Consider the following 24,497-nt stretch of genomic DNA (forward strand, 5'->3'; position numbering starts at 1 on the left):
AAGATCACCTTGTCCATTGTCACCTAAATATGGCTACTAAGTTTTACTTTTACTTTACGCTGCCTGAACAATTCAAGCACAAAGACTACACTACAGACAGCTGTTCAAGCAATTTTTATTCAAAAAAGCTATTAACCTCAGTATGCATCACATCACAAAAGGATTCAATAGCCTCAAATCTTTGGAAATAATGTTTCCAAAGGGTTAAGGGGAAAATACCTCTTCCATGGCAAACCATCAAGGAGACTGACTCAGAAAGAGCCATTTCTACTCCCAAACTCAGCTATTTGACCAGTAGGTCACCATCAACTATCCACTTAACCTCTCAAAAATTCTGTGAGGCAGTTCCTGAACCATTGAGGAGCATCTATCTACCTTTACAGAAACTTACAGCAGGCTGGAACGAGACAGAGACAGATGGGAATGCTAAAGTGCTCTCAAAGTACCTCACTTCTCCTTACACTATGTCACCCTGTACCTACCTTACTATTAATTTATCAGCATCATTAATACAAACTGTCAGCTGGTCTGAGAGACTGACACCTCAAAGTATTCTCAAGTTGAAAATCAGTCACCATGCCAAAAAGATAAAGCTACATTTTTAATTGTTTCTGCTGCCACCTGAAGTGCTCATAGCTCAAACTCAGAGAACAGCAGAAGCCAATATCTTTTGACATTTAGAAGAGCCTATCCGTGAAAAACTTGCTTTCACATGTGCACTTCTGCAACTCACTAGTCTGTATATTATTTGCCTCCTTTTCACTGGCAGAGGAAAATTCACCACACCAGACCAAAGATTTACAACATCCAATTCCACAGCTTTAACTATTTACCCCAGGGATATCATTGTCTTACCTCATCAGTGCAATTTTTTTCTTAAGGCAAATGCCTTAAAAAGACTGTTAACAACTATTTTCTATGGTCTTGAAGACTAGAGACTGAAATGTTAACTGCCTATCTTGCAAAAAAGTTTCAAGCTTTCAAAAAACCAAAAAATCACGTTTGGGCTCTTACAACCTGCCCAGAGGTTCTATTCCAAACAGCTTTGTTTCAGACACCTGCATTAACAGAGCTTTCATGTTTGATAATTCTGACTTGTATCACCTTAGGTGTTTATGTTCCTGATAGAAATGGATTTGTCATCCTTTCTGCAGCCAGTCACCTATTACCACTGTGATTTGGTTGTCTTTCTAAGGTGATCTGTTACTGTTCAAATTATGTTTATTTTCTCAGGAAACGACACAAGGTTTTAAACTTAATTCAAAGCATTGGAAGACCAGCCATAACACTAAAAATAAATTTTAATGTTGTCATTTTCAGATCATTTGCTCTGACACCCAAGTATTCTGAAATTTAAAGTAGTACTGTAGGGACACACAAATGCAGATAAATCTTTATTGCCATAACTTTGTTTTTCCAAAAATGAGCATTGGGTTTTTAATAGGTTGTTGTTTTATGTCTTTATATGTACAACATTACAACTGTGTATTTTAATAATAATGAAGTTAGCGATACTTTGATAACTCAACACAGTGTATTTATAAAATGAATTCTTATCAAAATACACTTTTCACTGGGATAATAAATAAAATCCTGCAGAACCCACCTACACAAAGTTAATTTTAACTCTGGTAGAACCCGATGTAGTACACAGTCCATTAACTACTATGTTTGCCCCTTTATCCCCCTACTGATGCTCATCTTCTGGGGTAAGAAAACTTTTTTCCCCCTGTTGTGGTGTGACCTCATTCAACATCATCTTCAGCCAAGCACTGTGCACTTACAATTCTCTGTAAGAAGGAGAAAAACTCATTCACAATTACATAAAATTGACAGTAGGCAACTGATTATCAAGCAATGTAATTTTACACTGAACATTAAGCAGTGTAATTACTGAGCAAACTGATTAAAGTTAAAAATGGCAATCTATTTGACTTAAGTTTCTGAAGTTCCACAGAAATTACATAAAGTACAATGCCTAACAAAGCCAAAGTCAGATAAACAATATCCTATCAGCCTCAAGTGATGGCCTCTGTGTGGTTTTGGGCACAGTTCTCAGAGGAAACATTTTTACTCGATTGTTTCCCCTGACACTCCCCCCTCATGTACCTGACACTTTTTGGTGTTACCACTAACTATGGGGACTTTGACCTGAAATGTAACCAGGCCTCAGCTGTAAGAAGAGCCGACTGATAACCAGCACTGAGACTCTGTTTTGTGTCAGGTTAACACCATTAGGGAAGAAAACATACTATTTATTTTACAAACCTGCCAGTATAATACCAACATTACCTGCACATTACTCAGACTAAAAAGGGAGGACATTTTATGCACAGAGCAACTAACAGTCCTCTCATCAGGGAGACTCCCAAGCTTCCAAAACTGTGTTCTGGTGCTAGTTAACATCTTGTGTTTATAGCTGGCATAGAAGCAACAGTGTAGCAAAAGCAACAGATTATTTTAATGGCCTTTCACAGCACTTAGAAACACTTGTAGATATGTAATTTAATAAAAAGCCCAACAAACTCATGACCCAATGCACTAAAGTTACCACTCTTCCAATCCCCACAACTTGTATTTGGGAAACAGTGGAACCATTTGTAGTATGAGAGCTGTGGTCAGATTCTCTATTTGGAGAGCTGATCATACCCTACATATGAGAGAAGTGATGTCTTTCTATTTTATCCTGTTTGCTATTAATGCTACATGATGATTTTCATATTCACTTTTTATGTCTCGGGTGAAAAAAGCTTCTTTTAATCTAACTGAATATATTAAAAAGACAGATTACAAATCCAATACTCACGGCTGATTAGTGGATAAAAGAAGTAGTTCAATTACTTCCAACCCAAAACAACAGGGAATGTTTCACATACCTGGCTTATTGTAGGGAGCTTAGTTAGAAGCATTTGAAACACTGGTGGTGGAAGAGTCTGCTGTAGAACTTGTAGTAGCTGCTGGGGCTGTCCACACACAGCAATGGCATTGGTCAGGTGATCAACACCTTTCTCATATTCACCTGTGTGACAGATCATAATGTTCTGAAATCAACCTTCTTCCACACTCTCATGCATTTACATAAAACATCCACCACCAGCAGATTAAATTACTGTGAATCAATCCATATTTATCCTTCCTCCTTCCTTGCTGGATCTTCTGAACACAAAAGGTTAGAAAAAAGGAAACTGATTTTCCTACAGGAACTCGACTCCTCCAAATATCTCAGTATATAAAAATCATCTTCCAGAAAAGGTAAAGAAAAATTATTTCGCAACTTGCTCTTTGGAGAAAAAATTGCAATTACCTTGAGCTAGTAGTTCCTCGCCAAGCTGAATCTCCTCGAGGAAAAACTTCTGAACCGCATCGGCATCTTTCAGATCAGGCAACTACAACACACAAAGTAAAAGTAAAGTTTGCCCTTAGACATCAGTTCACAAGTAAGTTGGCAGAAAACATTCTCAACTGAAATCAAACACACACAACCACAGCGTTACACTGACCAAAAAAAGTGTCACCACCAAGTTAAACATACGCAGAGTGTTTCTGAAAATCAGCCTCAGGTCTCATATCATTGCATCACAAATCTGTAGAGAGACAGAGCCTGAAATACCTCTATTCAGTTTACTGAGTTCACAATTTTATAGCAAATGCAAATTCTAAGGTGTGTTATAAAACCTGTATTTCTTAAAATTGTTTAAGAGAAATCTTATCTTTGTTTCCTGGATCCACTGGTGGTAAGGCAAGGGAAATCAAATACGTATGGCAAAAAAACCATATCCAGTTCAGTTATACATGTATTCCACCAATGATTCTAAGTCACTGGTGGAGGAAAACACCTAAAACCACACAGTGAATGTGGTACTTTCTAGTACAATTCCTCTGTCTGACACAAAAAAGGAACAACCACATAGCTACTTGTGAGCATGAAAAAAACTATAGACTGCATATTGGCAGAAGTGTTTGTAATGCTGAAATCAAAAAAATCCAGCTGACATGCTGGATTTAAATAAATCATACAAATAATACAAATGAAACTATTTCAAAATAGCACTGCATTACTGAACACATGAACAACATGAGCCAACAGTGTGCCCAGGTGTCCAAGAAGGCCAATGGGATCCTGGCCTGGATCAAAAATAGCGTGGCCAGCAGGACCAGGGCAGTGATCCTTTCCCTGTACTCTGCGTTGGTGAGGCCACACCTTGAGTGTTGTGTTCAGTTCTGGGCCCTTCAGTTCAGGAAAGATATTGAGGGGCTGGAGCAGGTCCAGAGAAGAGCAACAAGGCTGGTGAAGGGACTGGAGCACAAGTCCTATGGGGAGAGGTTGAGGGAGCTGGGGTTGTTTAGCCTGGAGAAGAGAAGGCTCAGAGGTGACCTCATCACTGGCTAGAACTACCTGAAGGGAAGTTATAGCCAGGTGGGGGCTGGTCTCTTCTCCCAGGCACTCAGCAATAGGACAAGGGGGCACGGGCTCAAGCTCTGACAGGGGAAATTTAAGTTGGAGATCAGAAAAAAATTCCAGAGAGAGTAATCAGGCATTGGAGTGGCCTGCCCAGAGAGGTGGTGGATTCACCATCCCTGGAGGTTTTTAAACTGGGATTGGACGTAGCACCGAGTGCCATGGTCTGGTAAATGGACTGGAGTTGGACCAAGGGTTGGACTTGATGATCTCGGAGGTCTTTTCCAACCCAATCAATTCTATGATTCTATGATTATTACCTTGGAAAGCCCTGCTCTCTCTTTGGCAAGCTTCTGTTTCTTCCTTCCTGTAAGAGTAAAAATATCTTACATTTTTAATTTGCAATTAAAAAGCCCTTCAGATTACAGTCTGAAACCACGAACAAGTCAAAGTTATTTTCAGCATAAGAAACTGCTAATGTATTCCAAATACTTAAGACTGAAGACAAGCCTGCAGCCTACTCTCTGCGACAGAACATCATCCAGAGGTCTAATGAAGGCTGGGCAGTTGCACCCAACCTGAAATGGCAAACACCAGCCATGCAGGGCCTGCAGCACAGCACACCCCGGGCACTGCAGGCACAGAGGGACACAGAACTAGGCGCACAGGAATTCTCTGCAGGATTTCCACCAATACATCACAGAAGAGCTGTCTACAAGTCAAAGCTATCCAGATTTGAACTATGTGGTTCATCACCAACAGGAACTTCAGCAGGTCACAGCAGATACACACAGAATGCACTTTCCTAGCTGCTCTATAGCAAAGACCTGGGAACCAGGTAATAGGTGGCAGTACCTCATCAGCCCGGGCTGTCCCGTGGTGTAAAGGAGAGCACTCTGGACTCTGAATCTCAAGGACCTGAGTTCCAGTCTCAGTGGAACCGTCCCCTGGCAGTTCAATGCCCCCCTGCCATCCCATCCCGTCACATCTCGGATGCTCAGCAGGGTAGCCCCGGTTAGTACCGGGTGCTGTGACAGTCCCGAGGACTTCACTGTCACTGTCCAAGCTCGCTCGGCCGTGGCAGATGGACCTCAGGACTGAAACGGTGGGGCCAGTTCTGTGCACGCTGTGCCTCACCTAAAAAATCCACTGTGCAGGCTGGAAGGGCACACCGACGTGAGGAGAGCCCTGCCCAAATCTGCGTTTGTGAAGTCTGGCCATACATACAGATACCTCATCACCCCACAGCAAGAGCAATACTAAAGGATACATCTCTGAAACCTGAGAAAAGGAAACATCTACAGATAGAACAAACATGGACAGATTTAACTGCTCAACCTACAGGCAAAAAGTTGGTCTGCTACTTAAAGTTGTACCACTCCAGCAAAACTAGTGCAATTAAAATGATTGTATGATAAATGTAATCAAAGCTGCTTTTAAAGCAACTAGACAGGTATAAAGCTATTTTGATAGTAGCAGCTGTTCATACAAGAAAGAAGAATTATACTAATACAGGTAATTTGCTTAGAATAATGATTTTTTCTTAGCCTTCAGCTCATCAACTGGAATAGTTACAGCAATAAAACTTGTAAATACAGCCTATGGGTAAACTGTCCTCTCACTATTTGCCCTCAGTGTCTGCTGAGAGAACATCTGTACTGACAAAGAACAACTCCCACACAGCCCTGATTCTTCTTTTGAGACAAATTTACAAGCTGGAAATACTTCTAAATATGACTAGCAATTTTAAAAGGTAATTAAAAATTTTCAGTTGTCCACATGATGAAGATATTCAGGGAGCCTATTTCCCAGCAGAGCAATAACATAACGTGGTATTTGCAGAAAAAATCAAGTGTTCTTTATAAAAAGGGCGGTCTCATTGTAATAACTATACGGATCACTCTTTCTGCTGTTTACAACACCTTAATAACCCTTAGCACCTGGATTTCTACAACTTACTGACCTGTGTACGCTATTTTACAACTCTATATACAGGAAAATGTGTTGTATAGAACAGCAGTATACTACAAGTTTATCATTATGGTTATTTCTGTTATTAAAAGAATTTCTCTTGAAAATCAAGGCCTTCAACTAACTCACTCCAACTTTTCTGAAGCATTAATTTGCACAAAACGGGAAACTACACTACTTCATAAACAAGTTTGGCTAATACATAAAATCTTAAAGATTAATTTTTTTTAAAGAGCAGTATTTGAAACGTTTCGTTATCAAAACAGGCCAAGTTGCAACTGTAGTGCATCCAGCAAAAACACCAAAGCAAAGTACAAAGAGTAACAGATTAATATTTGTACCTCATTTTCAGGAGAAAACTGCGTGTTTTCTTGGTGTGACTGACATCTTCTAAGATGCTATAAAAGGTATCATTCACCAGATTAAGCACTCGGAGATAAAGAAATAAAAGACATGCAGGTAACTCCAACTATTTATTAAATGCTTTTGACCACTGATCACACACATTTGAAATCATGGACTTTAACCTGAAAACAGTAAAGGACTAGGAAGAATCACCAAGATTTAAAAACTGAACACTGATCTACGGAATCTTTCAAGTCTGATTACTGTGCAACTTTTCTTCCTCTTCTTAATACTTTTTTACAGGTCTCTGAAAATCCACTGGCTGAAACAACTGACAACCCAAATACCTCTGATGGATACATAGGGAATATTTCCCATACTGGTTGTAACACTAATTTCAAAGTATCTTTGTAACCAACAGCCAAAAGTTACATTTGTAATACCACAACCAAAGAGCTGTGACTTTGAGCAGGGGGAGGGAAAAACACAACACCAAACACCCCTCAAAATTTGTTTGCCCTCAGGGATCTCCAAGAAAACGAAAAACTTCTCTTCCCCCCCGCAAGAGATAGTCACATTTTAAAAAGGGAAGGGCAATGTCTCATAGGAGGAACATTAACACAGAAATGCAGTGTATCCACCCCAAATTGAAAGCTGCCTGCAGCTCTCACACTGCAATGACCTGCAGGACCTCCAGGCCCAGCCCTCGGACAGACACAGGCTATGATTCCAATGAGAACCAATGGATAACCCATGCTGCTGGCAGGGGTTGTATAAACCCCAGAGCAGGCCCAGCATCTTCCCAACCACTCTCACAAAGGAGCAGGAAACTCAGCAGCTTCCCATGTCTATAGCTTTGCTACCTTCTGCTCCCAAGACTAATATGGGCATGCCCCCACACCAGCAACACCAAAACATAAAAAAACCCCAAAAAACAACATAAAACCCCACCTACAAAATAAAATTAAAACATCTGGACAACCCAAAACCAAAGTCAAGTAGTTCCCCAAGCCTCCCAGAAACTTCCAGGAAATCAGGTTTTTTCCCTCAAAACCTCAATCTGGCCAGCTTATTTTTACGCTGGGCCTTTTCAATGTAAACTTTGGCCTTAACACAGAGGAGTACAATGTAACTGGGAAGGCAGAACAAAATACCGGTTCTTCTTTCATCAGTTTGTGCTTGCTCCTGTGGTGTAAAGGAGAGCACTCTGGACTCTGAATCCCAAGGACCTGAGTTCGAGTCTCAGTGGGGACCATCCCCTGGCAGTTCAATGCCCCCCTGCCATCCCACCCCGTCACATCTCGGATGCTCAGCAGGGTCAGCCCCGGTTAGTACCGGGTGCTGTGACAGTCCCGAGGACTTCCCTGTCACTGTCCAAGCTCGCTCGGCCATGGCAGATGGACCTCAGGACTGAAACGGTGGGGCCAGTTCTGCGCACGCTGTGCCTCACCTAAAAAATCCACTGTGCAGGCTGGAAGGGCACACCCACCTGGGGACAGCCCTGCCCAAAACTGCATTCTCGGAGCCGAGCCATGCACACATACATGTGCTTGCCCAAATACAACAGGCCATCCACTGACTTGTCAGGTCTCCTGCTCCTCCCAAATTCTGCTGACATTGCATGACAGAGGATGAAAAATGACCTTATCCTAAGGAGGTGAGTGGAAAATGTGCTGTAAAGGTGGTTTCTACAAGTTTTCCATCATCACACACCCCCACTATTGCCCAACAAATGGAGCATCTTCATATAAAGAACTGAAAGGGCTGCTGCACTGAACCTTTTTTGGTCAAATATCTTACAAGTCTCACTGTCTGCCCAGCAGCAGAAATGCTGTAATAACCATTTCACTGGCACCATTGCTGAGGCATCCACACTAAACAATCTGCTCAACTACTAAAAAATAAATAAAACCAACATCCTTAATATTAACTAAAGAGTTAAAACTAAAAGTAGACCAGTGCATCATGTGCAAGGATCTGTGTCATACAATGGTGTCCTCCAAATGACAATTGCCACCCCCCAGCAAACCACAGCGGATTTGTCTTCCACTTTGAAGAACATGCCAATTTCAAGGTTTATTCAGAACACGACTGGATAGAGGCTCAGCTAATGAAAACCTGGAATGCAAAATAACCTTTGGTGCTTCTGCAAAAATCTTATGGAATTCTGTATTCTTCCTACCATGTATTTGGCATCACAGAAACACCCCATGGCTGATTATACTGCCAAAAATCGAGTTTGCCTGAGCAAGACAAGCATACACCACTTTTCTGCACTAGAAATTCCCAGGGAATGACCTGAACTGTGGGGGGGGAAATGCTTGGGAGACGCAAGAGAGGTTTGTGCCTAAAATGCCACATACATGAGCAAGGATGAAACATTCCACAGACACAAGTGGCTGGGGAGGAGCTTTTGGAAAGGAGAATTAATCTACTGTTAAACATCAACACTGATCACTCAACAAGTTCAATCCATCAAGGCAGAACCAAAGCTCTTTGGTGAGGTTTAAATGTTATCAGGTAAGTATCCATTTTCAACCCATCCAGTTATTGACTTTTCTATCCCTGAAGCTGCTGATCAGGTCATGTTTACTTGCCAGGGAAGTTCAGCTTAATGATGATTTCTTATCTTCAGATTAGTTACCAAAGGAATAATATACATATTTCCACGACACAAACACCTCAGCAAAGCAAACATCAGCTCATTCCTCATGATTTATTTGGGTCCCTCTGTACTCGTGCTTACAACTGCATTTAAAACCCTCACTAACTATTAAAACATTTATTTAAATGTTGAAGACGTGAAATAATGAAGAGCCACGGGAGAAGAGCTCTGCATTTTGGATTAATCAACGGTTTTCTCTGGCATTCATCCTTATCCTGGAAGCCAATGGCAGAGCTGCCAGGAGGGTTTAGAATGCAGCCGATTAAATACCTGAGAGCTGCCCCCGACCCCCGCCTCGCACAGCAACAACTTCACTGTGAGAGATCACACGGATTTATCTGCTCGTGTTCCAAAAGAGAAAAAATAAGTGCCACCAGGCAAAAGTGGTGGCTGTAACAGAACAGCTGAGCCTAAAGGAGAGCAAGATGTAAAAAAAAAAAAGGGGGGGGGGGGGAGGTGAATTATTTCCAAGCCAAGCATCCGAGAGGGAAAACATAAGTTCCCCAGTACTCTGTAGGGTATAGCTGTACATAATACCCGCAGCCCACCCGACGGGCTGAAAGGAGCGGGCAGAGAGGTGGGGGCCGCTCTTTTTTACTGCTCTGCAGTGAGAGGACCAGAGGAAAGGGCTTAAGCCGAGACAAAGGACATTCAGATTAGATACCAGGAAAAATGCTTTCCCAGTCGCTGTGCTCGGGCGCTGAAGGGCTGCCCGGGGGGTGGCGGAGCCCCGGCCCTGCCGCATTTCTCCCAGGCACTCAGCAATAGGACAAGGGGGCACGGGCTCAAGCTCTGACAGGGGAAATTGAAGTTGGAGATCAGAAAAAAATTCTTTCCAGAGAGAGTAATCAGGCATTGGAATGGGCTGCCCAGAGGGGATGGATTCACCACCCCTGGAGGTTTGTAAACTGAGATTGGCCGTGGCACTGAGTGCCATGATCTGGTAAAGGGTCTGGAGGTGGACCAAGGGTTGGACTTGATGATCTCGGAGGTCTTTTCCAACCCAATCGACTCTATGATTCATTCCGGAGGCGGCCCGGGCGGCGATGGGCGCTGCGCTGCAGAGGGTCAGGGCTCAGGGCGGCCCTGCGGGGCAGTGCGGGGCGCACGGCTGGGTTGGGTCACCCCGCGGGGCCCTTCCAACCCCCGGGGATGCCGCGCCCCGGGCCCTGCGCTCGGTGCGGAGGCGGCCAGACGCCCCCGCCACTCCCCGGGCGGCGGCGCCACGTGCGGGCCGGGCGTGAGGGGGCCGAGGGCGGGACGGGACGGGAGGGAGGGGAGTCCCGGGACACTCACGCTCACGCAGCCGGGTCTTGAAATTGGGGTCGCTTCGCCTCTTGCGGTCGAAGTAGATGCAGTAGCCGATGAAGAGCGCCCCGCAGAGCCCCGCGGCGATGGCGCTGGTCCTGCCCACCATCATGGCGCCCCCGGTCCGGCCCCGCGCCCGCGCTTCGCAGCCACCTTGGCCCGAGCGGCCGCAGCCAAAGGACCTCTCCGCGCTTCCGCTGACGTCATCACCCCGCGGCGGCACGGGGCGCCGGCCGCAGTGCCTGCGCGGGGGGCTGTGCGCATGCGTGGAGCCGGCGGGGCCGGGCCTGATCCCGGCCTGTAGCTCCGAGACTGCCAAGGGCTGGAACTGCGATGGAACTGGGACAGGGACAGGCGGGAAAAGGGTCCTGGGATCATCGAGGCCGGGTCTGCCAGTCTAGGGCACTCAGTGCCACATCCAGTCTTTCCTTAAACACTTCCGGGGATGAAGACTCCGCCGCTTCCCTGGGCAGCACATTCTAATGTCTGATCAGCCCTCCTGTGAGGAAATTAGACCCTGAGATTAGCTCAGTTGGTTAAAACGTGGTTGTAATAATGCCAAGGTTATGGGTTCAATCCCCTACGTGGGCCACTGACTTATGAGTTGGACTCAATGATCCTCGTGGGTCCCTTCCAACTCAGAATAGTCTGTGAGTCTGTGAAATTCTTCCTGACGTCCAACCTGAACACCCCGGGTACAGCATAAGGAGCTGTTCTCTCATCCTGTCAGTTGTTGCCTGGGAGGACAGACCACCCCCACCCAGCTCCAGCCTCCTGTCAGCAAGTTATGGGGAGTGATAAGGTCACCCCTGAGCCTCCTCCTCTCCAGGCTGAACACCCCCAGCTCCCTGGGCTGCTCCTCACAGCACTTGTGCTCCAGACCCTTCCCCAGCTCCGCTGCCCTTCTGTGGAGAACAACCAAACCCCAAACCCAATAATGATCTGCATTTCATCACAGCCCCAAGTCTGCTGAGAGTTGCTTTTCCTGTAGTCCCCTGGGGTAATCCTTCACAACTCCAAAAGGAACAACTCCCAGGCACTCAGCAATAGGACAAGGGGGCACGGGCTCAAGCTCTGCCAGAGGAAATTTAAGTTGGAGATGAGAAAAAAATTCTTTCCAGAGAGAGTAATCAGGCATTGGAATGGGCTGCCCAGAGAAGTGGTGGATTTCCCATCCCTGGAGGTTTTCGAACTGAGATTGGATGTGGCACTGAGTGCCATGATCTGGTAAATGGACTGGAGTTGGACCAAGGGTTGGACTTGATGATCTCAGAGGTCTTTTCCAACCCAATCGATTCTATGATTCTGTGAACAGTTCAGAGTTAAACTCTGCAGCAAAACTTCAGCTGCAGGTGGATTCCTGGAACACGGAACGAGATCATGCAACACCTCATGCCGCCTCTGCTGGGAGAAGCCAAATTCCCCTGGGCAAACACCAAGAACGACTACAGCTGTATTAGCAAACAAAATTTATAGCAAAACACCCTAAATACATCCATCTTTGTAACACTAATTTGCATTTTTATCTGTTTGATTTTTATCAAAGGTCTGTTTGTTTTTCCCAGCTTTATTTTTAGGAATAGTTTTTAGTCTTTTTGGTTTAGTGCTCTTCTTTAACGGGGTTGCTTTTTCACCAACAAAGGAATCATTAGAGTAGCTCTTCTTTTTCGTTGTGGTATCAACTCTGCCCTTGGGAGCACGAGGCTGGTCTGGAGCTTTCTGTGGTGCTTTCTTCTTCTGTCCTATGCGCTGCACTCGTATCTTTCTTCCCATCAGAACAGAGTTGTTGAGTTTCAGAGCAAGATGTACAGCATCTGTATTCTACAAAAACAGACATGGGAGTTTAAAAGCGGCATTACTTCCAATTAATTGCTTCCAAACTGACAGTTATCTTTCTTTAAAGTCTATCAGCAGGATTTTACAATGAAGAGCACTGGAGGTGCGTTATTTATTGAGTGACACAATATCTCTGCTCAGGAACACCAGCACACCCAGGCAGGCACCCCACACACTACTTTAAAATGGGCCGGAGAACAGCTTAAATGACAGACAAAAGTCAGGGGGAGAGATAAAGGAGAAACTTGGCAAAAAAAAAAGGTACTGGGTTGCAAGAAATAAACTAAGGAAGTTGAGGCTGGGAGACTGCCAGGAGAAAGCAAACTACTGAATCAAAAATGGAGAGCCAGTAAGCAAACCAGCTGCAGGAAAGAATTCCACTCACATAAGACACATAAGAAAGGGGAGAGCACTGCACTTATACCAGACAAGGTCATCTGTCCCTCCTTTAAGACTTTCCCTTTCAGTCACTTCTTTCACCCTGCTTTACAACTCTTATTGGGGGCGGTCCTGTGGTGTAAAGGAGAGCCCTCTGGACTCTGAATCCCAAGGACGTGAGTTCCAGTCTCAGTGGAACCATCCCCTGGCAGTTCAATGCCTCCCTGCCATCCCATCCCGTCACATCTCGGATGCTGAGCAGGATCAGCCCCGGTCAGTACCGGGTGCTGTGACAGTCCCGAGGACTTCCCTGTCACTGTCCAAGCTCGCTCGTCCGTGGCAGATGGACCTCAGGACTTAAACGGTGGGGCCAGTTCTGCACACGCTGTGCCTCACCTAAAAAATCCACTGTGCAGGCTGGAAGGGCACACCCACGTGGGGAGAGCCCTGCCCAAATCTTTGTTCGTGAAGTCTGGCCATACATATACAACTCTTATTTGTACAAACCCAGGAATAGTTTGCTTTACCTGCTTCCACAGAACTGGCCTTCCAAGCTGCTTTTAACATACACAGCAATGCTACTGTTTAACGTCATACACACACAAGGATATGAAACCCCCCAAAACATTACTACAAAGGAAAAAAAAATGCTCTAAGAGCAGATCCCAATTCAGATTTTGAGGAATTCACAGTGTGCTGGGGCAGGCCAAGCACACGTACCTCAAAGAGGACATAGCCAAAGCCTTTGCCCAGGCCGGTCTTCCTGTCTCTCACCACTCGCACTCCCACGACTTCCCCGCACACATAGAAGTGTTCCCGCACGGCATCGTCCAGGATGTCTGCAGGTAAGCACAAGGCAGCAGAGCCCTCATAAGTGACACAGACAGCTTTAACAGCCCAGCTCCAACCCAAGTGTTTCATATTTACCATTCAGGTACACAAATACATATAAACAGCATCAGTGGTTCAGAAAAACAACAGCAAGGTAACAGTGCAGACTTTATAAAGGCCTATTTATTTTGACACTTACTCATTCTCCTGCTTTGAAGAGTACAACATAAATCACAAGTAAGAATGAAGGCAAAGACTGAAATAAATTTTTCAAATAATTTATGGTTGAAACATAGTGGACATTACTGCTACATTTCTGTAGCTCCTTCTTATGTGCCAGTATTTCTTTCTAAGAATTAATGCTGATGATAATGAGCTTGAGCTGGCAGTTCTTCAAGTCAAATGCTCACTGACTGATATGTGGATTTTTAGCTGAATGGGGGAGAAGGGATTTACAGTTTCCAAACACAGCTGCTGTACAATTATTCTGATAATGGCCAGATGTGCAAGGCTGTCTCCATCTCATGAACAGACAAGTGTGATGTGCCATCACAAAAATACAGGTTATTCTCTTTTGTGTACATACAATCCCTTTACATAGATATGAACATCTTTCTGTTTAACTGCTCTCTGAGTTTAACTACAGCAATGGGACTAAGATGTGCTCAGAAAGGTTCAAGCTCCTGAAGTAATTTCAGAGCATGGCAAATCACAGTCATAGAACAGTCTAGAGTTGGAACAGCCTCAAAAGGATCATTGAATCCAACTTCTGGCCCTGCACAGGACATCCCCAACAATCACACCATGTGCCTCAGAGTGCTGTCCAAACACTTCCGGATCTCTGTCAGGCTCAGTGGTGCGACCACTTCCCTGGGGAGCCTGTGATGTCCACGTTGGTTTTTCTGCAGCACATACAGAGGAATGTACAGTCCTGACACGAGCTCTACACAACAGGCATTAGTATGATCCAGTGTTACTGTCAGCAGGACATAACCCAGGCTCTGCACCAGGCCACAAACACAGGGCAGGCCTTCATCCAGGGTATTCAGGCATCCACATATGACCCCTAAGTAAGATGCTTGTACCAAGCCTTCTGACTCATTAATACCCTCACATGGACCACACCCAATAGCAATCCCTTCATCTGCTCTCCAGTCTACTCAGAAGCAGCTGGGTATTCTTCAAACACTGATCTCAACTGCAGTACCTCCACAGGGAGGGTGGTCCTGTGGTGTAAAGGAGAGCACTCTGGACTCTGAATCCCAAAGACCTGAGTTCCAGTCTCAGTGGGGACCGTCCCCTGGCAGTTCAATGCCTCCCTGCCATCCCATCCCGTCACATCTCGGATGCTCAGCAGGGTCAGCCCTGGTTAGTACCGGGTGCTGTGACAGTCCCGAGGACTTCACTGTCACTGTCCAAGCTCACTCGGCCGTGGCAGATGGACCTCAGGACTGAAACGGTGGGGCCAGTTCTGCGCACGCTGTGCCTCACCTAAAAAATCCACTGCGCAGGCTGGAAGGGCACACCCACGTGGGGAGAGCCCTGCCCAAATCTGCATTCGCCAAGTCTGGTCATACATACATACACACCCCCACAGGGGTAGCAACTGATTGCCCAGAGCTGCCTGGGCACAGCCACTAACCCTGTGGCTCACAGGCATCATCAGAACAAGAACCCATTGCTGCCAATTCCTTGGAATCAGTTCATAAACAGGCACCAGTACCCCTTGAACAGTTGAGAAAGCAATAGCCTGTGCAACTTATCATACTTGATTAAAAAACATCAAGGGACAACAAGAACTAAAGCACTTGCAGCGTTACCTACAATAAAGAAAACAATCAACTTGCAGAACTTGATAGAAACTTACAACCCCTTTAGGTGTTTCCATTAACAAATAAAAATTAATTCCAGCAAAAGATATTTAGCTACCTAAACATGCTACCCTAAATATCAAGAAATAAAAAGCTTAATGTCAACATATTCCATAAATGTTAAGCACTGATGATGCATAACAATCCCCTTTACACTTACCATATGGGAGATTTCCCAAGAATACAGATCGTTTATTGTCATGCTAAAGAAAACAAGAGGTAAGACAGTAAGTTATTTGTTACAGAAAAAAACCCAAACCAACCAATCAAAAACAATACTCTACCCCCAACCAAATCAGAAAAGAGTTTTTCTAGTCACAAATCTTACTTACTGAACTGGTTTTGGATGCAGTGTCAACTCTGATGTGAAATCCACTAGCAATTTCCGTTCCGTTCCTTTTGTATTCAAAAGCAAAAAAGTTTTAAAAGTGAAGTGAGTTGTGTGTTATTTAACTTACAATGTCACTGCATAGCAGTATTCAAAATGCAAAGTTACTTCTAAGTTTGAACAAACATTTAGCTCTTGATTCAAGCAGGAGAGTTGTTTAAATTTAACTATAAAGCTCCCTCCACTACCTCTTCCACAGGAAATGGGGAAAACAACTGGGACTTACTCCTTCAGAGCCTTCTGGGCATCACATTCTTCCTTAAAGACAACATAAGCGTTAATGAACTTTGCATTGGGGTGCATCTTGTGCCTAGAACATGAAAAGGAGATGTTACTCTTTAAATCATTCCGATGACGTGCAGCACACAAGCACTTCTTGTTGAACACATTTGTGCCTCTGCTTGCTTTGTGCACACCACCAACTTCACCTCTCCTACAGGTCAAGATAGCCCTGTATGTGCCAGGGAGTCCCACTGTTTGTCTTGTACAGCCCCTATATGCACCCTGAGCAGGCTTCCTCAGCTCAGAAACATATTCAAAGGAATTAAAGACTACTAGCACCTTCCCCCTTTCTAAAATAGAAGAAATGCAACCTCAGGTAACAAATTACCAGTGCACAAGGTGCATAATCACTCATCAAGAAAACTTAGTACATACAAAGGTACTAACACACACATACATGCAAAAGACAAAGAAACACAGATACTTCAAAAATAAAGTACAAAATTCACAAGAGGAACCTACTTGATTGCTGCTACCTTTTTGGATATTGTATCCTCTGCTGGAATCTTTAAGATAAAAAGAACTTGAGTTAGGTGGGCCTAGCGTCAACTTATCACAAAGACTTGTTCTTGAAGACAAACAGGAATTCAAACTGGTGCCATTCCCACCCAAAGCAATGTAGCCAGTACAGTGAGCAAATGATGGAAGTGGCTTGTCTAAGCAATGATCTACAAAAACCTCAGAGTTAGAGAGTGCGCTTTGTCTGATATGTTTCTTGAGTTCCAAGACTGTTACTGTCCTCTCTTTTAGCAATTACAGTGATTTACAGTCAATGTGTCTTTGCTACTATGAGGTAAAAACAGGTAAGTAATGCCTTAGCTGAACAAGCATTAATGAAGCTATTCCTCTTTCAGAGAACATAAAGCTCTGATTCTGGATCAACTGCTGCTACAGGAAAAATGCATCTGTGCTGCTTCTGTGGTAACATCTCTAAGGCTTCTTCCAACGGCAAACCCATATACCCCAAACCCGCCTCTGAACTAATGAAGATACAAGCCCTACAAATAATAATGCCCTTTGAGATCAACAAATATTTTTGTTATATAACATCTGAGGAAATAACATACCAAAGACCGGAAGCGAATGGATTGGATTTGTCCATACTTTTTAAAAAGAGATTTCAGTACCTAAAGGGAAGATATTACAAATATTCAGTACATTTTTGCACCCTGGTAATGAGAACGATTGTTTAATACTTATTAGTAACACTGTTCTTACACCATTTTCCTTTCACTTTATGAGGTCCCTTAAAGGGCTAATAAAATATGCAAGTAATTTGTAACTATTTCTGTGTTTCTTGTGTCAGCTGCTCCTCCTACAGATTGCCAAAACTGAAGTCCCATCTCTTACCATGGAAGAAAGTATACATTTACCATATTTTATGTAACAGTCCAAAGCATTGTTTGCATTCCAAATTAGAAGCAGACTAACTTTGTAATTGCAGTTCTCATTTAGTCAGTCATGTTTTCACTGGCAGAGAAATTGACCAATTCTACTCAAGAAAGAGGAACTGCATCCACTGCTGTTAAAAGCCCAACTCCAAGAAAACAGAGATCACCTCTAACGGTTTCTGAGAACGAGCACTATTTTCTACTTTCCCCAAAGCAATGTCAGTCACAAATGTGTGTGACTCTTCAGCTGGAAACATCCCCTCAGACTGAGGACTGCTGCATGTCCTTTCATTCCTTTAGCAGACAGAATCCCCTCACGTACCTGAACAGTACAGGTGACAGGCAAGTTTCCAACAAACACTGTTCGTCTGTCTACTGCTTCATCAGCCACCTTTTTTCTGTTTTGGTGTTTGGCAGTTGTGCCCGTAGCTGAATTAACAACACTTTTGGCGATTGCTTGAGAAGCCTTTTTCTTTTGCTTAGTTTTGTTTTGAAACAGTTTTTCATTCTCCTCTTCATCTGCCTGGTTCAAAGAGTTCTCCCTTATCAGAAACAGGGATTTTAAAGTCAAAGAACTGAGGCCACCAAGATAAATATTTTAACTTATTTACATTTTAAATTATTATGTTCAACATAAAATTTCAAACATTATCTTGTTTATTATGCATTAAACAAACATATCTGACCATTCCATAACATGGAAAACTATTTGCTATTCCCAGGACATTGCATTCACTATTTAGCAGGAGTAATAAAGAAATACTTCAGAATTAAGTCATTTGATAGCATCTGAAATTGAAGGGAAAGAAATAAATCATCTTGCATGCTGGAACTAAAGACAGATTTAATCCTTCCCTGCATTGAGGACACTCAGAACAACCAAACCTTTGGAAACCTGCCATGCACTAACAAACCTCTATCTATCCAAACCTACCATAAGAACATGAACAATGAGCAGATGTGAAGGAGCCTCTAGAAGGCTACTGACATCAACACAGCAAACAGGTTTCATGTCTATGGAAGAGGCAACAAGACACAGTGCCAGAGGGGACAAGGTGTTAGCCTCGTGCTACAACCAAGCACACTTCAACCAGCTTCCAGACCACTCTGACAGCATTTGGGCTCAAGTATTTAAGGAAACAGAGTAACAAAGGTTCTGTTCCACCACAGAGGGCAAGCACAATCAGGACAACTCACTCTGCTTGGCACCTTGCTCCTGCTGGAACCACCTCTGCTCCTTTGACCGCAGCTGTGCTGGACAAAGCCAACTACAGCTAGAAAACATCTCCCCGTGCTGGACAGAACTAAGTGCAAATGTCTACATCTACAGCCGTTAAAGCTACAGAAAATTTGCACATTCTTAAAAATAATCGTAAATACCAGGCTGAAGATGAGCAGTAGCACAAAACCTCACTGTTTCGTCAAACTCGTGATATTATGATTAATCCAGATGTTGGGATTCTTAATTTCACCATAAAATGGTCTCACCTACTCACCTGTCTGCCAGTTTTTTCTCTGCTTTTGAAGGTTCCTTTTTTTTGGCTTTCTTTGCTTTTACCACAGGTTCTTGTACGACAGGCGCGCTCTGGTCTTTGGACTTTTTCTCCACTTCTTCCGCACGCTTCCTTTTCTTATTTTCCTTAAAAATAATGGCAAAAGAAACAGACTTCAAAGAACGAAACTCCAGGAACGCGCTGCTGCACGTATTCCCCGGGATGGGCGTGCCCCGTGCCCCATGCCCCCGGCCCGCACCCCCGACTCACCGCGGGCACGGGCAGCAGCACGGGCGGGACGGCGGCGCCGAACAGGCGAGCGAGGGGTGCGGGGGGCGCCGCGCCCGCACCGAGGCTGCCCGACACCTGCCCCACCACGTACTCCTCCTCCTCCTTCCTCCCGGCCGCCGCGCCGCCCCGCCGCGCCCGCATGCTGGATGCTGCCGAGAAACAGAGGGAGAGCGCTCAGTATCTCGTCACTTCCGAGGGGAAGCGCCGGGGGTGTGCCCGGCACCGCCCCCGCAGCTCCGCTCCCGCCCCTTCCCTCCGATCCCTGCGCTCCCTCCAATCCCGCCCCTCCTGACTCGCCTGCCCCGCTCCCTGACGGCAGTCGGGAGCTTCTCCGGGGCCGCGGCCGCACCGTGGAAACATCCTGCGTCAGGACGAGATGAACACTGTCATACGCTGCGCCAGGTTGGACGTCAGGAAGAATTTCTTCACAGAAGGAGTGATTAGACATTGGAATGGGCTGCCCAGGGAGGTGGCAGAGTCACCATCCCCCGAGGTGTTTAAGGAAAGACTGGATGTGGCACTGAGTGCCCTGTTCTAGTTGACCTGGTGGTGTTTGGTCAGAGCTTGGACTCCATCTCGGAGGTCTTTTCCAACCTAATTGATTCTGTTAATCTGTGATCAGTGTGTGATCGGGTTGTCTCACTGATTTCCCACCATCCTCAGGTCCAAGGGGAGTTGGAGCAAACAGGACAGCTCAGGGGCTGTCACGTTGCACATCTGATGCAGTGTTTGAGCTGCCAGCGTTAGCAACTTGGTTGGCACCAATGTTGAACCAAAGGCAGAACAAGAAACCACCTGTAGAATAAAGGGAAGGCATTAGTCAATTGACATATGCACCAGGTATGCCTGCCTTGCCCTCTGAATGCCAGGAAAGGTAGGGACCCTCATGGGTGGGGTCAGCCCAAGAGAATACACAAATGCTTAAAAATAGGCAGGTGGCTGCTGCATGAATTGTTAGTGACTTTTCCAACTTGCCTTCACAGAGAAGAGCAGCACTGTAGGTGACACAGGTGGGGCAGAAGAGGCTCAACCACTGTAACACATCCACAGGACAGTGGACAAGCATTCAGCCACTCGGTTTCACAGACTCAGGCAGTGAAGCTCATCAAGAGGCTCAGAGCCTCCAGCAACTTTGCCTGAGAGCAAGTTCAAGCCCTGTGCCAACAAGAAAATTTTGCAGCATGATGGAACCACCCAGTCATACCTATGTACAGGCACCAGTAGAGACTGCAAATAACGGGAGGTGGGAGCAACGCAGAGCCTTCAAGCAAGGCACGTTTTCTCTTGGCATTTGCTGATCTCAGCTGTGAGACACACAAAACCCAGTCCATCACTCAGCCACAGCGCAAAGGATAGCCCACGAGTAGTTCATCTGGCTTTGCCTCTCAGAGTGTGGTCTGAGCAGGCACTCAGGAGTATGGGAACAGCCCAGCAGGCACTGCTAGTAGTAAACTTCCTAAGCTGCAAGCAGAGTGCACATACCAGGCAGGGAGCTCACCCACGTGTAAAGCTGCATAACAGTATGTACCCTGAAAAGCAGCTCAGATGTGACCCACTGGAACATGGGATGAAACTGCCTGGCTAAGAGAGATTACCAAAGGTACCTTCCTTTGTAACCCTTGGACACCACCATTTACAGACACACTTCACAAAGAGGTGCAAAGTAAAATATGCAGAACAAATGTTTGACTAGTCATTAAACTGCATGAGAAGTACAGTAAAATTGAATAATCTTTGTATTAAGGAAAAGCAAAAATCCCACTTATGCAAAAACTCCATTTGGGAGTGGGGAGGTGATTACTGATCCCTGTTTTAAACAGGTAAACAAACAAATCCCTCCCCCCACACCCCCTCGGTCCCCAACCACAGTCAGTAATTGTCACATCAAAGCAAATATGCTGGCACTAAAACTGAGAGCTGATCAAGAACTAGCAGTGAGTGAAGAGGTGGATTGGCTCTTGCTTGCCCAGATATATTTCCCAGTTACATCAGCATCTGTTATGCCTACTGAGACTGCAACACAGAGCCGAACTACTGTGACTGATTCCACCAAACTTAAACAGATGAAAATATCCTCTGAGTAGCCTCACTGAAATGATTAAAATTACTCCTATCAGGCTCAGATCACTGGTAGTGCTTAACATGGTGTTTCCAGAAGTTACTTATCATTGTTTGCTCCTGTCAGTCTCACCAGTAATGTCATTTTGCAGGTGTAACAGTATTTTGGTCAGCTGAACTGTAGCCAGTAGTTTGTTTCAACTGGCACTGCCTTATTGATGGGCCACGCTTTCGCTTTCTGCTGAAAAAGAGGATGTATTTGAATTAATTGACAAGAGGAAAATTAGGCCAAAGCACATGCCCTACTGTAACTTTATATACCTATTACAGCACATCAAAGACCATTTGCTAAACTGATCCTGCAGCTTGCCGTAATTTTCATAAACACACTACAGTTGCTTAATTAAACTATTAGAAACAAAATCAGGGATTCACAAACTATGGCATTTTATTTCAGAGGCCTTTGCTTACATTTGTACAATATATTACATAACTCTCCATTTTCTGCAGAACCTAATATATATTTTATAGCTTTTTTCTATAAGCTTTTCCTTCAATGTCTGTCAACAAATTTTTACAGTCCTGTACAATTCTGAATACTCTGAAACCATTTTCAATAAAATCAGTTATAACCTTAAGCGCACACTACGAAGACTGAAAATGCTTTTCTTAGAAAAGTCAAATGAAAAGGATTCTGACACTCTAGCATCTACAAACAAAATGCTTTGAATTCTTACATGTTGTATTGCCAGAAAACAAAGAAAAACATGCCAGCCCCTATTTCCCCAGGCAAAAGAAGTACACAGAACTACAATTAAAACAGTAAAACAATCTGTACAATAAAGTACTGTGTATTAACAGTGCCAGGTATTAAATAGCTTGAATGAACACTTCCGCAATATACAAATGTCTTACAAAGGTATAGAATTAACAGGAGAGAGCTTGGGATCCATTCAACATAAAATCAATACAAGTGAAAACATTTTGAAGTTGGTTTTGTAATTTGTACAAGGCATTTAAAAAATTAAACATCTACCACTCGGCTAGCTAGTTATTTTAAAAACAATTACCCTTTTGTGGCAGTGTTGGTATCAGCAACCACAAAAATTTTAACCTCACACCTTACTCCCTCTAGAAGTCCTCTTCTTGAAGCTTGTAATAAAATAAGCATTACAAATGAAATATTTGTCGCTTTAAGGGGAAAAGAAACATTTACAAGAAAACACAAAAATATACCTGTTATAATCCATTATGAATAAATATACACTTTAAACTGGCTGAATACAATCTTTATACATTAAGATTTAATACAGTTTGTTAGCCATTTTCTTTCTTTTTCATAATGTATTTTATCAAAATTAAAAAAAAATACTGTTTTATAGAAAAATGGCAAAGTACAGTAGTTTCATTCCAATTAATGGGTTCTTAAAACCCAGAGTAACCTATTTAAGCCTAATTCAAACCTGTAAACATTAGTCAGTCTTTTTTTTTTTTCTTAAAGGAATCCTCATATTTGGTTATCAGGACTGATGTCAAACATCCTACTAACTGCAGGTTTTGAATTGATGTGCTTGACGTATACAATTAAAGCCACTATAAGGTGACTTAGCAGTTAAAAAACAATTAGCTTGTACAAATGAAAATATTTTCAATATTTGTCATAAATAAATGGAAAAATATCAAATGTTCCAGCTTTAACAAAATACCAGGGAATACAGTAAGCCTTACCACATTGATTTAGATCACCCCAACAACTATATGCTTATTGTCCTGTCTCTACAGGCAGTGAACAGCCTCCATTTGCCACAGTGGAAGGCCTTCGAGTCACTGGACTTACAATTCCCAGACAAGTTGGAAACAATTATTGCTTGAGGAAAAGCAGTTTGTTGTACTTTTTCTTCATAAAAGTGCACTTAAGTGCAAAGTTAGCTTGTCAAGAAACAACTTTAAATATAAAATAGTGCTTGTCTGAATTTTGTGCCACTGTGCAGTATAAAAAAAAAAGAAAAAAAGGAAAAAAAAAAAGAGTGGCCCTCAGCAGCCATTAAGTGCAAAGTGCTTTGGCAAGTCCTGCTGTCACCTGCACTCAACTGACATTCCATTCTGTGACGAACTTGACATGGATGGTTCTGCTAACGTTAACATAACCGCAGCCGTAATGGAACTAGAGGAAGGTGAGGAGGAGGAAGATGATGTAGTAGCAGCACCTGCACAGGAAAAGGAAAACACAGGTTATAGGGATTTATAAATCAAGCAATAAAAATGTTCTCCTATTCAACAAGCAGCATTGGTATGTAATGACTCCAGAAACTAATGCCAGTCTCCATTTCCTAGTTTTTCTAGGAAATACCCTGAGAGAAATACTTAGCCGTGTGCAAGGCAGTACAGCACTGTTAACCCTTGCAGCCCACGTTCATCAACCACCCAGATACAGGGCCCAGCCAAAGGGTGCCAGAGCTCCCTCCTGAGCCACCAGCACAGTCAAATGTTCCCTCTCTTTCCTGTGGGAATCAGCACTGATTCTGCACAGATGCCCTTCTTCAGCAACCAAGCAGCAACTGCAATTCCCATGTGATGGCTGCAGCCATCAAACCTTACTGCATGTGGCATTTCTCACACTGAGAAAATGATCATTTCAGCAGTGCTAGAACAGGCACACCTAGAACATTCCCTACAGCAGTAGGTGCAGCAGCTTCAGAAAGATGAGCAATTTGATTGGTCTTCCTTAAACCCAGGGAATAAACTCCTTATCCTAAGGGGAAAGCACTAACTAGGCCCACATGGAATACTATAGGAAATTTATCTGTAATTTGAAGAAAAGTTAGAAGTTATAAATATCCTTAGATACTTTGTTCACTTAATGGAAAAAAGTTTATATTTCTGTTTTTTTTTCCTTTATAGTAGTTCTGCCTGAACAGGATTAAAGAGGTTGCATCCTTGTTAATGCTCTTCCCTTACACAGTCACTTGGTATCTAATCCTTACCTTCTA

At 43.9% G+C, this 24,497-nt stretch overlaps 3 protein-coding genes, 1 long non-coding RNA gene and 1 other non-coding gene across 9 annotated transcripts in view; all 5 read right to left on the reverse strand.

The window, feature by feature from the left end:
- Window positions 1-1,283: 1,283 nt before the first annotated feature.
- Window positions 1,284-10,889, reverse strand: TOMM20 (translocase of outer mitochondrial membrane 20). The gene is made up of 5 exons (XM_071549565.1): window positions 10,677-10,889; window positions 4,720-4,766; window positions 3,305-3,386; window positions 2,877-3,019; window positions 1,284-1,790 (listed from the first exon to the last, which is right to left on the reverse strand). Exons 1-5 carry the CDS (start codon window positions 10,798-10,800, stop codon window positions 1,746-1,748), a joined length of 441 nt encoding a protein of 146 aa, XP_071405666.1. The 5' UTR covers window positions 10,801-10,889; the 3' UTR covers window positions 1,284-1,745.
- LOC139669141 (small nucleolar RNA SNORA14) lies at window positions 9,504-9,638 on the reverse strand. The gene has a single exon (XR_011697196.1). It is a non-coding gene; the product is annotated as a small nucleolar RNA SNORA14 (small nucleolar RNA).
- Window positions 10,890-12,142: 1,253 nt separating the features above from the next.
- Window positions 12,143-19,632, reverse strand: RBM34 (RNA binding motif protein 34). Its single transcript, XM_071549566.1, has 10 exons — window positions 19,429-19,632; window positions 19,162-19,304; window positions 17,988-18,207; window positions 17,342-17,401; window positions 16,737-16,780; window positions 16,219-16,302; window positions 15,937-16,000; window positions 15,765-15,807; window positions 13,623-13,741; window positions 12,143-12,509 (listed from the first exon to the last, which is right to left on the reverse strand). Exons 1-10 carry the CDS (start codon window positions 19,588-19,590, stop codon window positions 12,198-12,200), a joined length of 1,251 nt encoding a protein of 416 aa, XP_071405667.1. The 5' UTR covers window positions 19,591-19,632; the 3' UTR covers window positions 12,143-12,197.
- Window positions 19,633-19,795: 163 nt separating this feature from the next.
- LOC139669097 (uncharacterized) lies at window positions 19,796-21,728 on the reverse strand. Its single transcript, XR_011697174.1, has 3 exons — window positions 21,641-21,728; window positions 20,654-20,753; window positions 19,796-20,244 (listed from the first exon to the last, which is right to left on the reverse strand). It is a non-coding gene; the product is annotated as an uncharacterized lncRNA (long non-coding RNA).
- Window positions 21,729-21,930: 202 nt separating this feature from the next.
- The window catches only part of ARID4B (AT-rich interaction domain 4B), an 89,172-nt gene continuing 86,605 nt past the window's right edge, over window positions 21,931-24,497 (reverse strand). For all 5 annotated transcript variants that reach the window (XM_071549593.1, XM_071549591.1, XM_071549592.1 and 2 more), the window contains one exon: window positions 21,931-23,714. In XM_071549593.1, coding sequence (XP_071405694.1) covers window positions 23,584-23,714 — 131 coding nt within the window. In that variant the 3' untranslated portion in view covers window positions 21,931-23,583. The remainder of the gene's footprint in view (window positions 23,715-24,497) is intronic.

The sequence above is a fragment of the Pithys albifrons genome, chromosome 2 (genome assembly GCF_047495875.1).
Source record: "Pithys albifrons albifrons isolate INPA30051 chromosome 2, PitAlb_v1, whole genome shotgun sequence".
NCBI lineage: Eukaryota > Metazoa > Chordata > Aves > Passeriformes > Thamnophilidae > Pithys > Pithys albifrons.

Excerpts from the sequence above, each read along its gene's own strand:
- RBM34 (XM_071549566.1), bottom strand. The coding sequence starts at position 19,590 with ATGCGGGCGCGGCGGGGCGGCGCGGCGGCCGGGAGGAAGGAGGAGGAG. Across the intron at positions 19,305-19,428 it reads TGCTGCTGCCCGTGCCCGCG|GAAAATAAGAAAAGGAAGCG; the intron begins GTGAGTCGGGGG and ends ATTATTTTTAAG. Across the intron at positions 17,402-17,987 it reads CTGTCACCTGTACTGTTCAG|GTACTGAAATCTCTTTTTAA; the intron begins GTACGTGAGGGG and ends TCTTCCCTTTAG.
- TOMM20 (XM_071549565.1), bottom strand. The coding sequence starts at position 10,800 with ATGATGGTGGGCAGGACCAGCGCCATCGCCGCGGGGCTCTGCGGGGCG. Across the intron at positions 3,387-4,719 it reads AGAGAGCAGGGCTTTCCAAG|TTGCCTGATCTGAAAGATGC; the intron begins GTAATAATCATA and ends TGTGTGTTGTAG. Across the intron at positions 1,791-2,876 it reads AGCTCCCTACAATAAGCCAG|AGAATTGTAAGTGCACAGTG; the intron begins GTATGTGAAACA and ends TCCTTCTTACAG.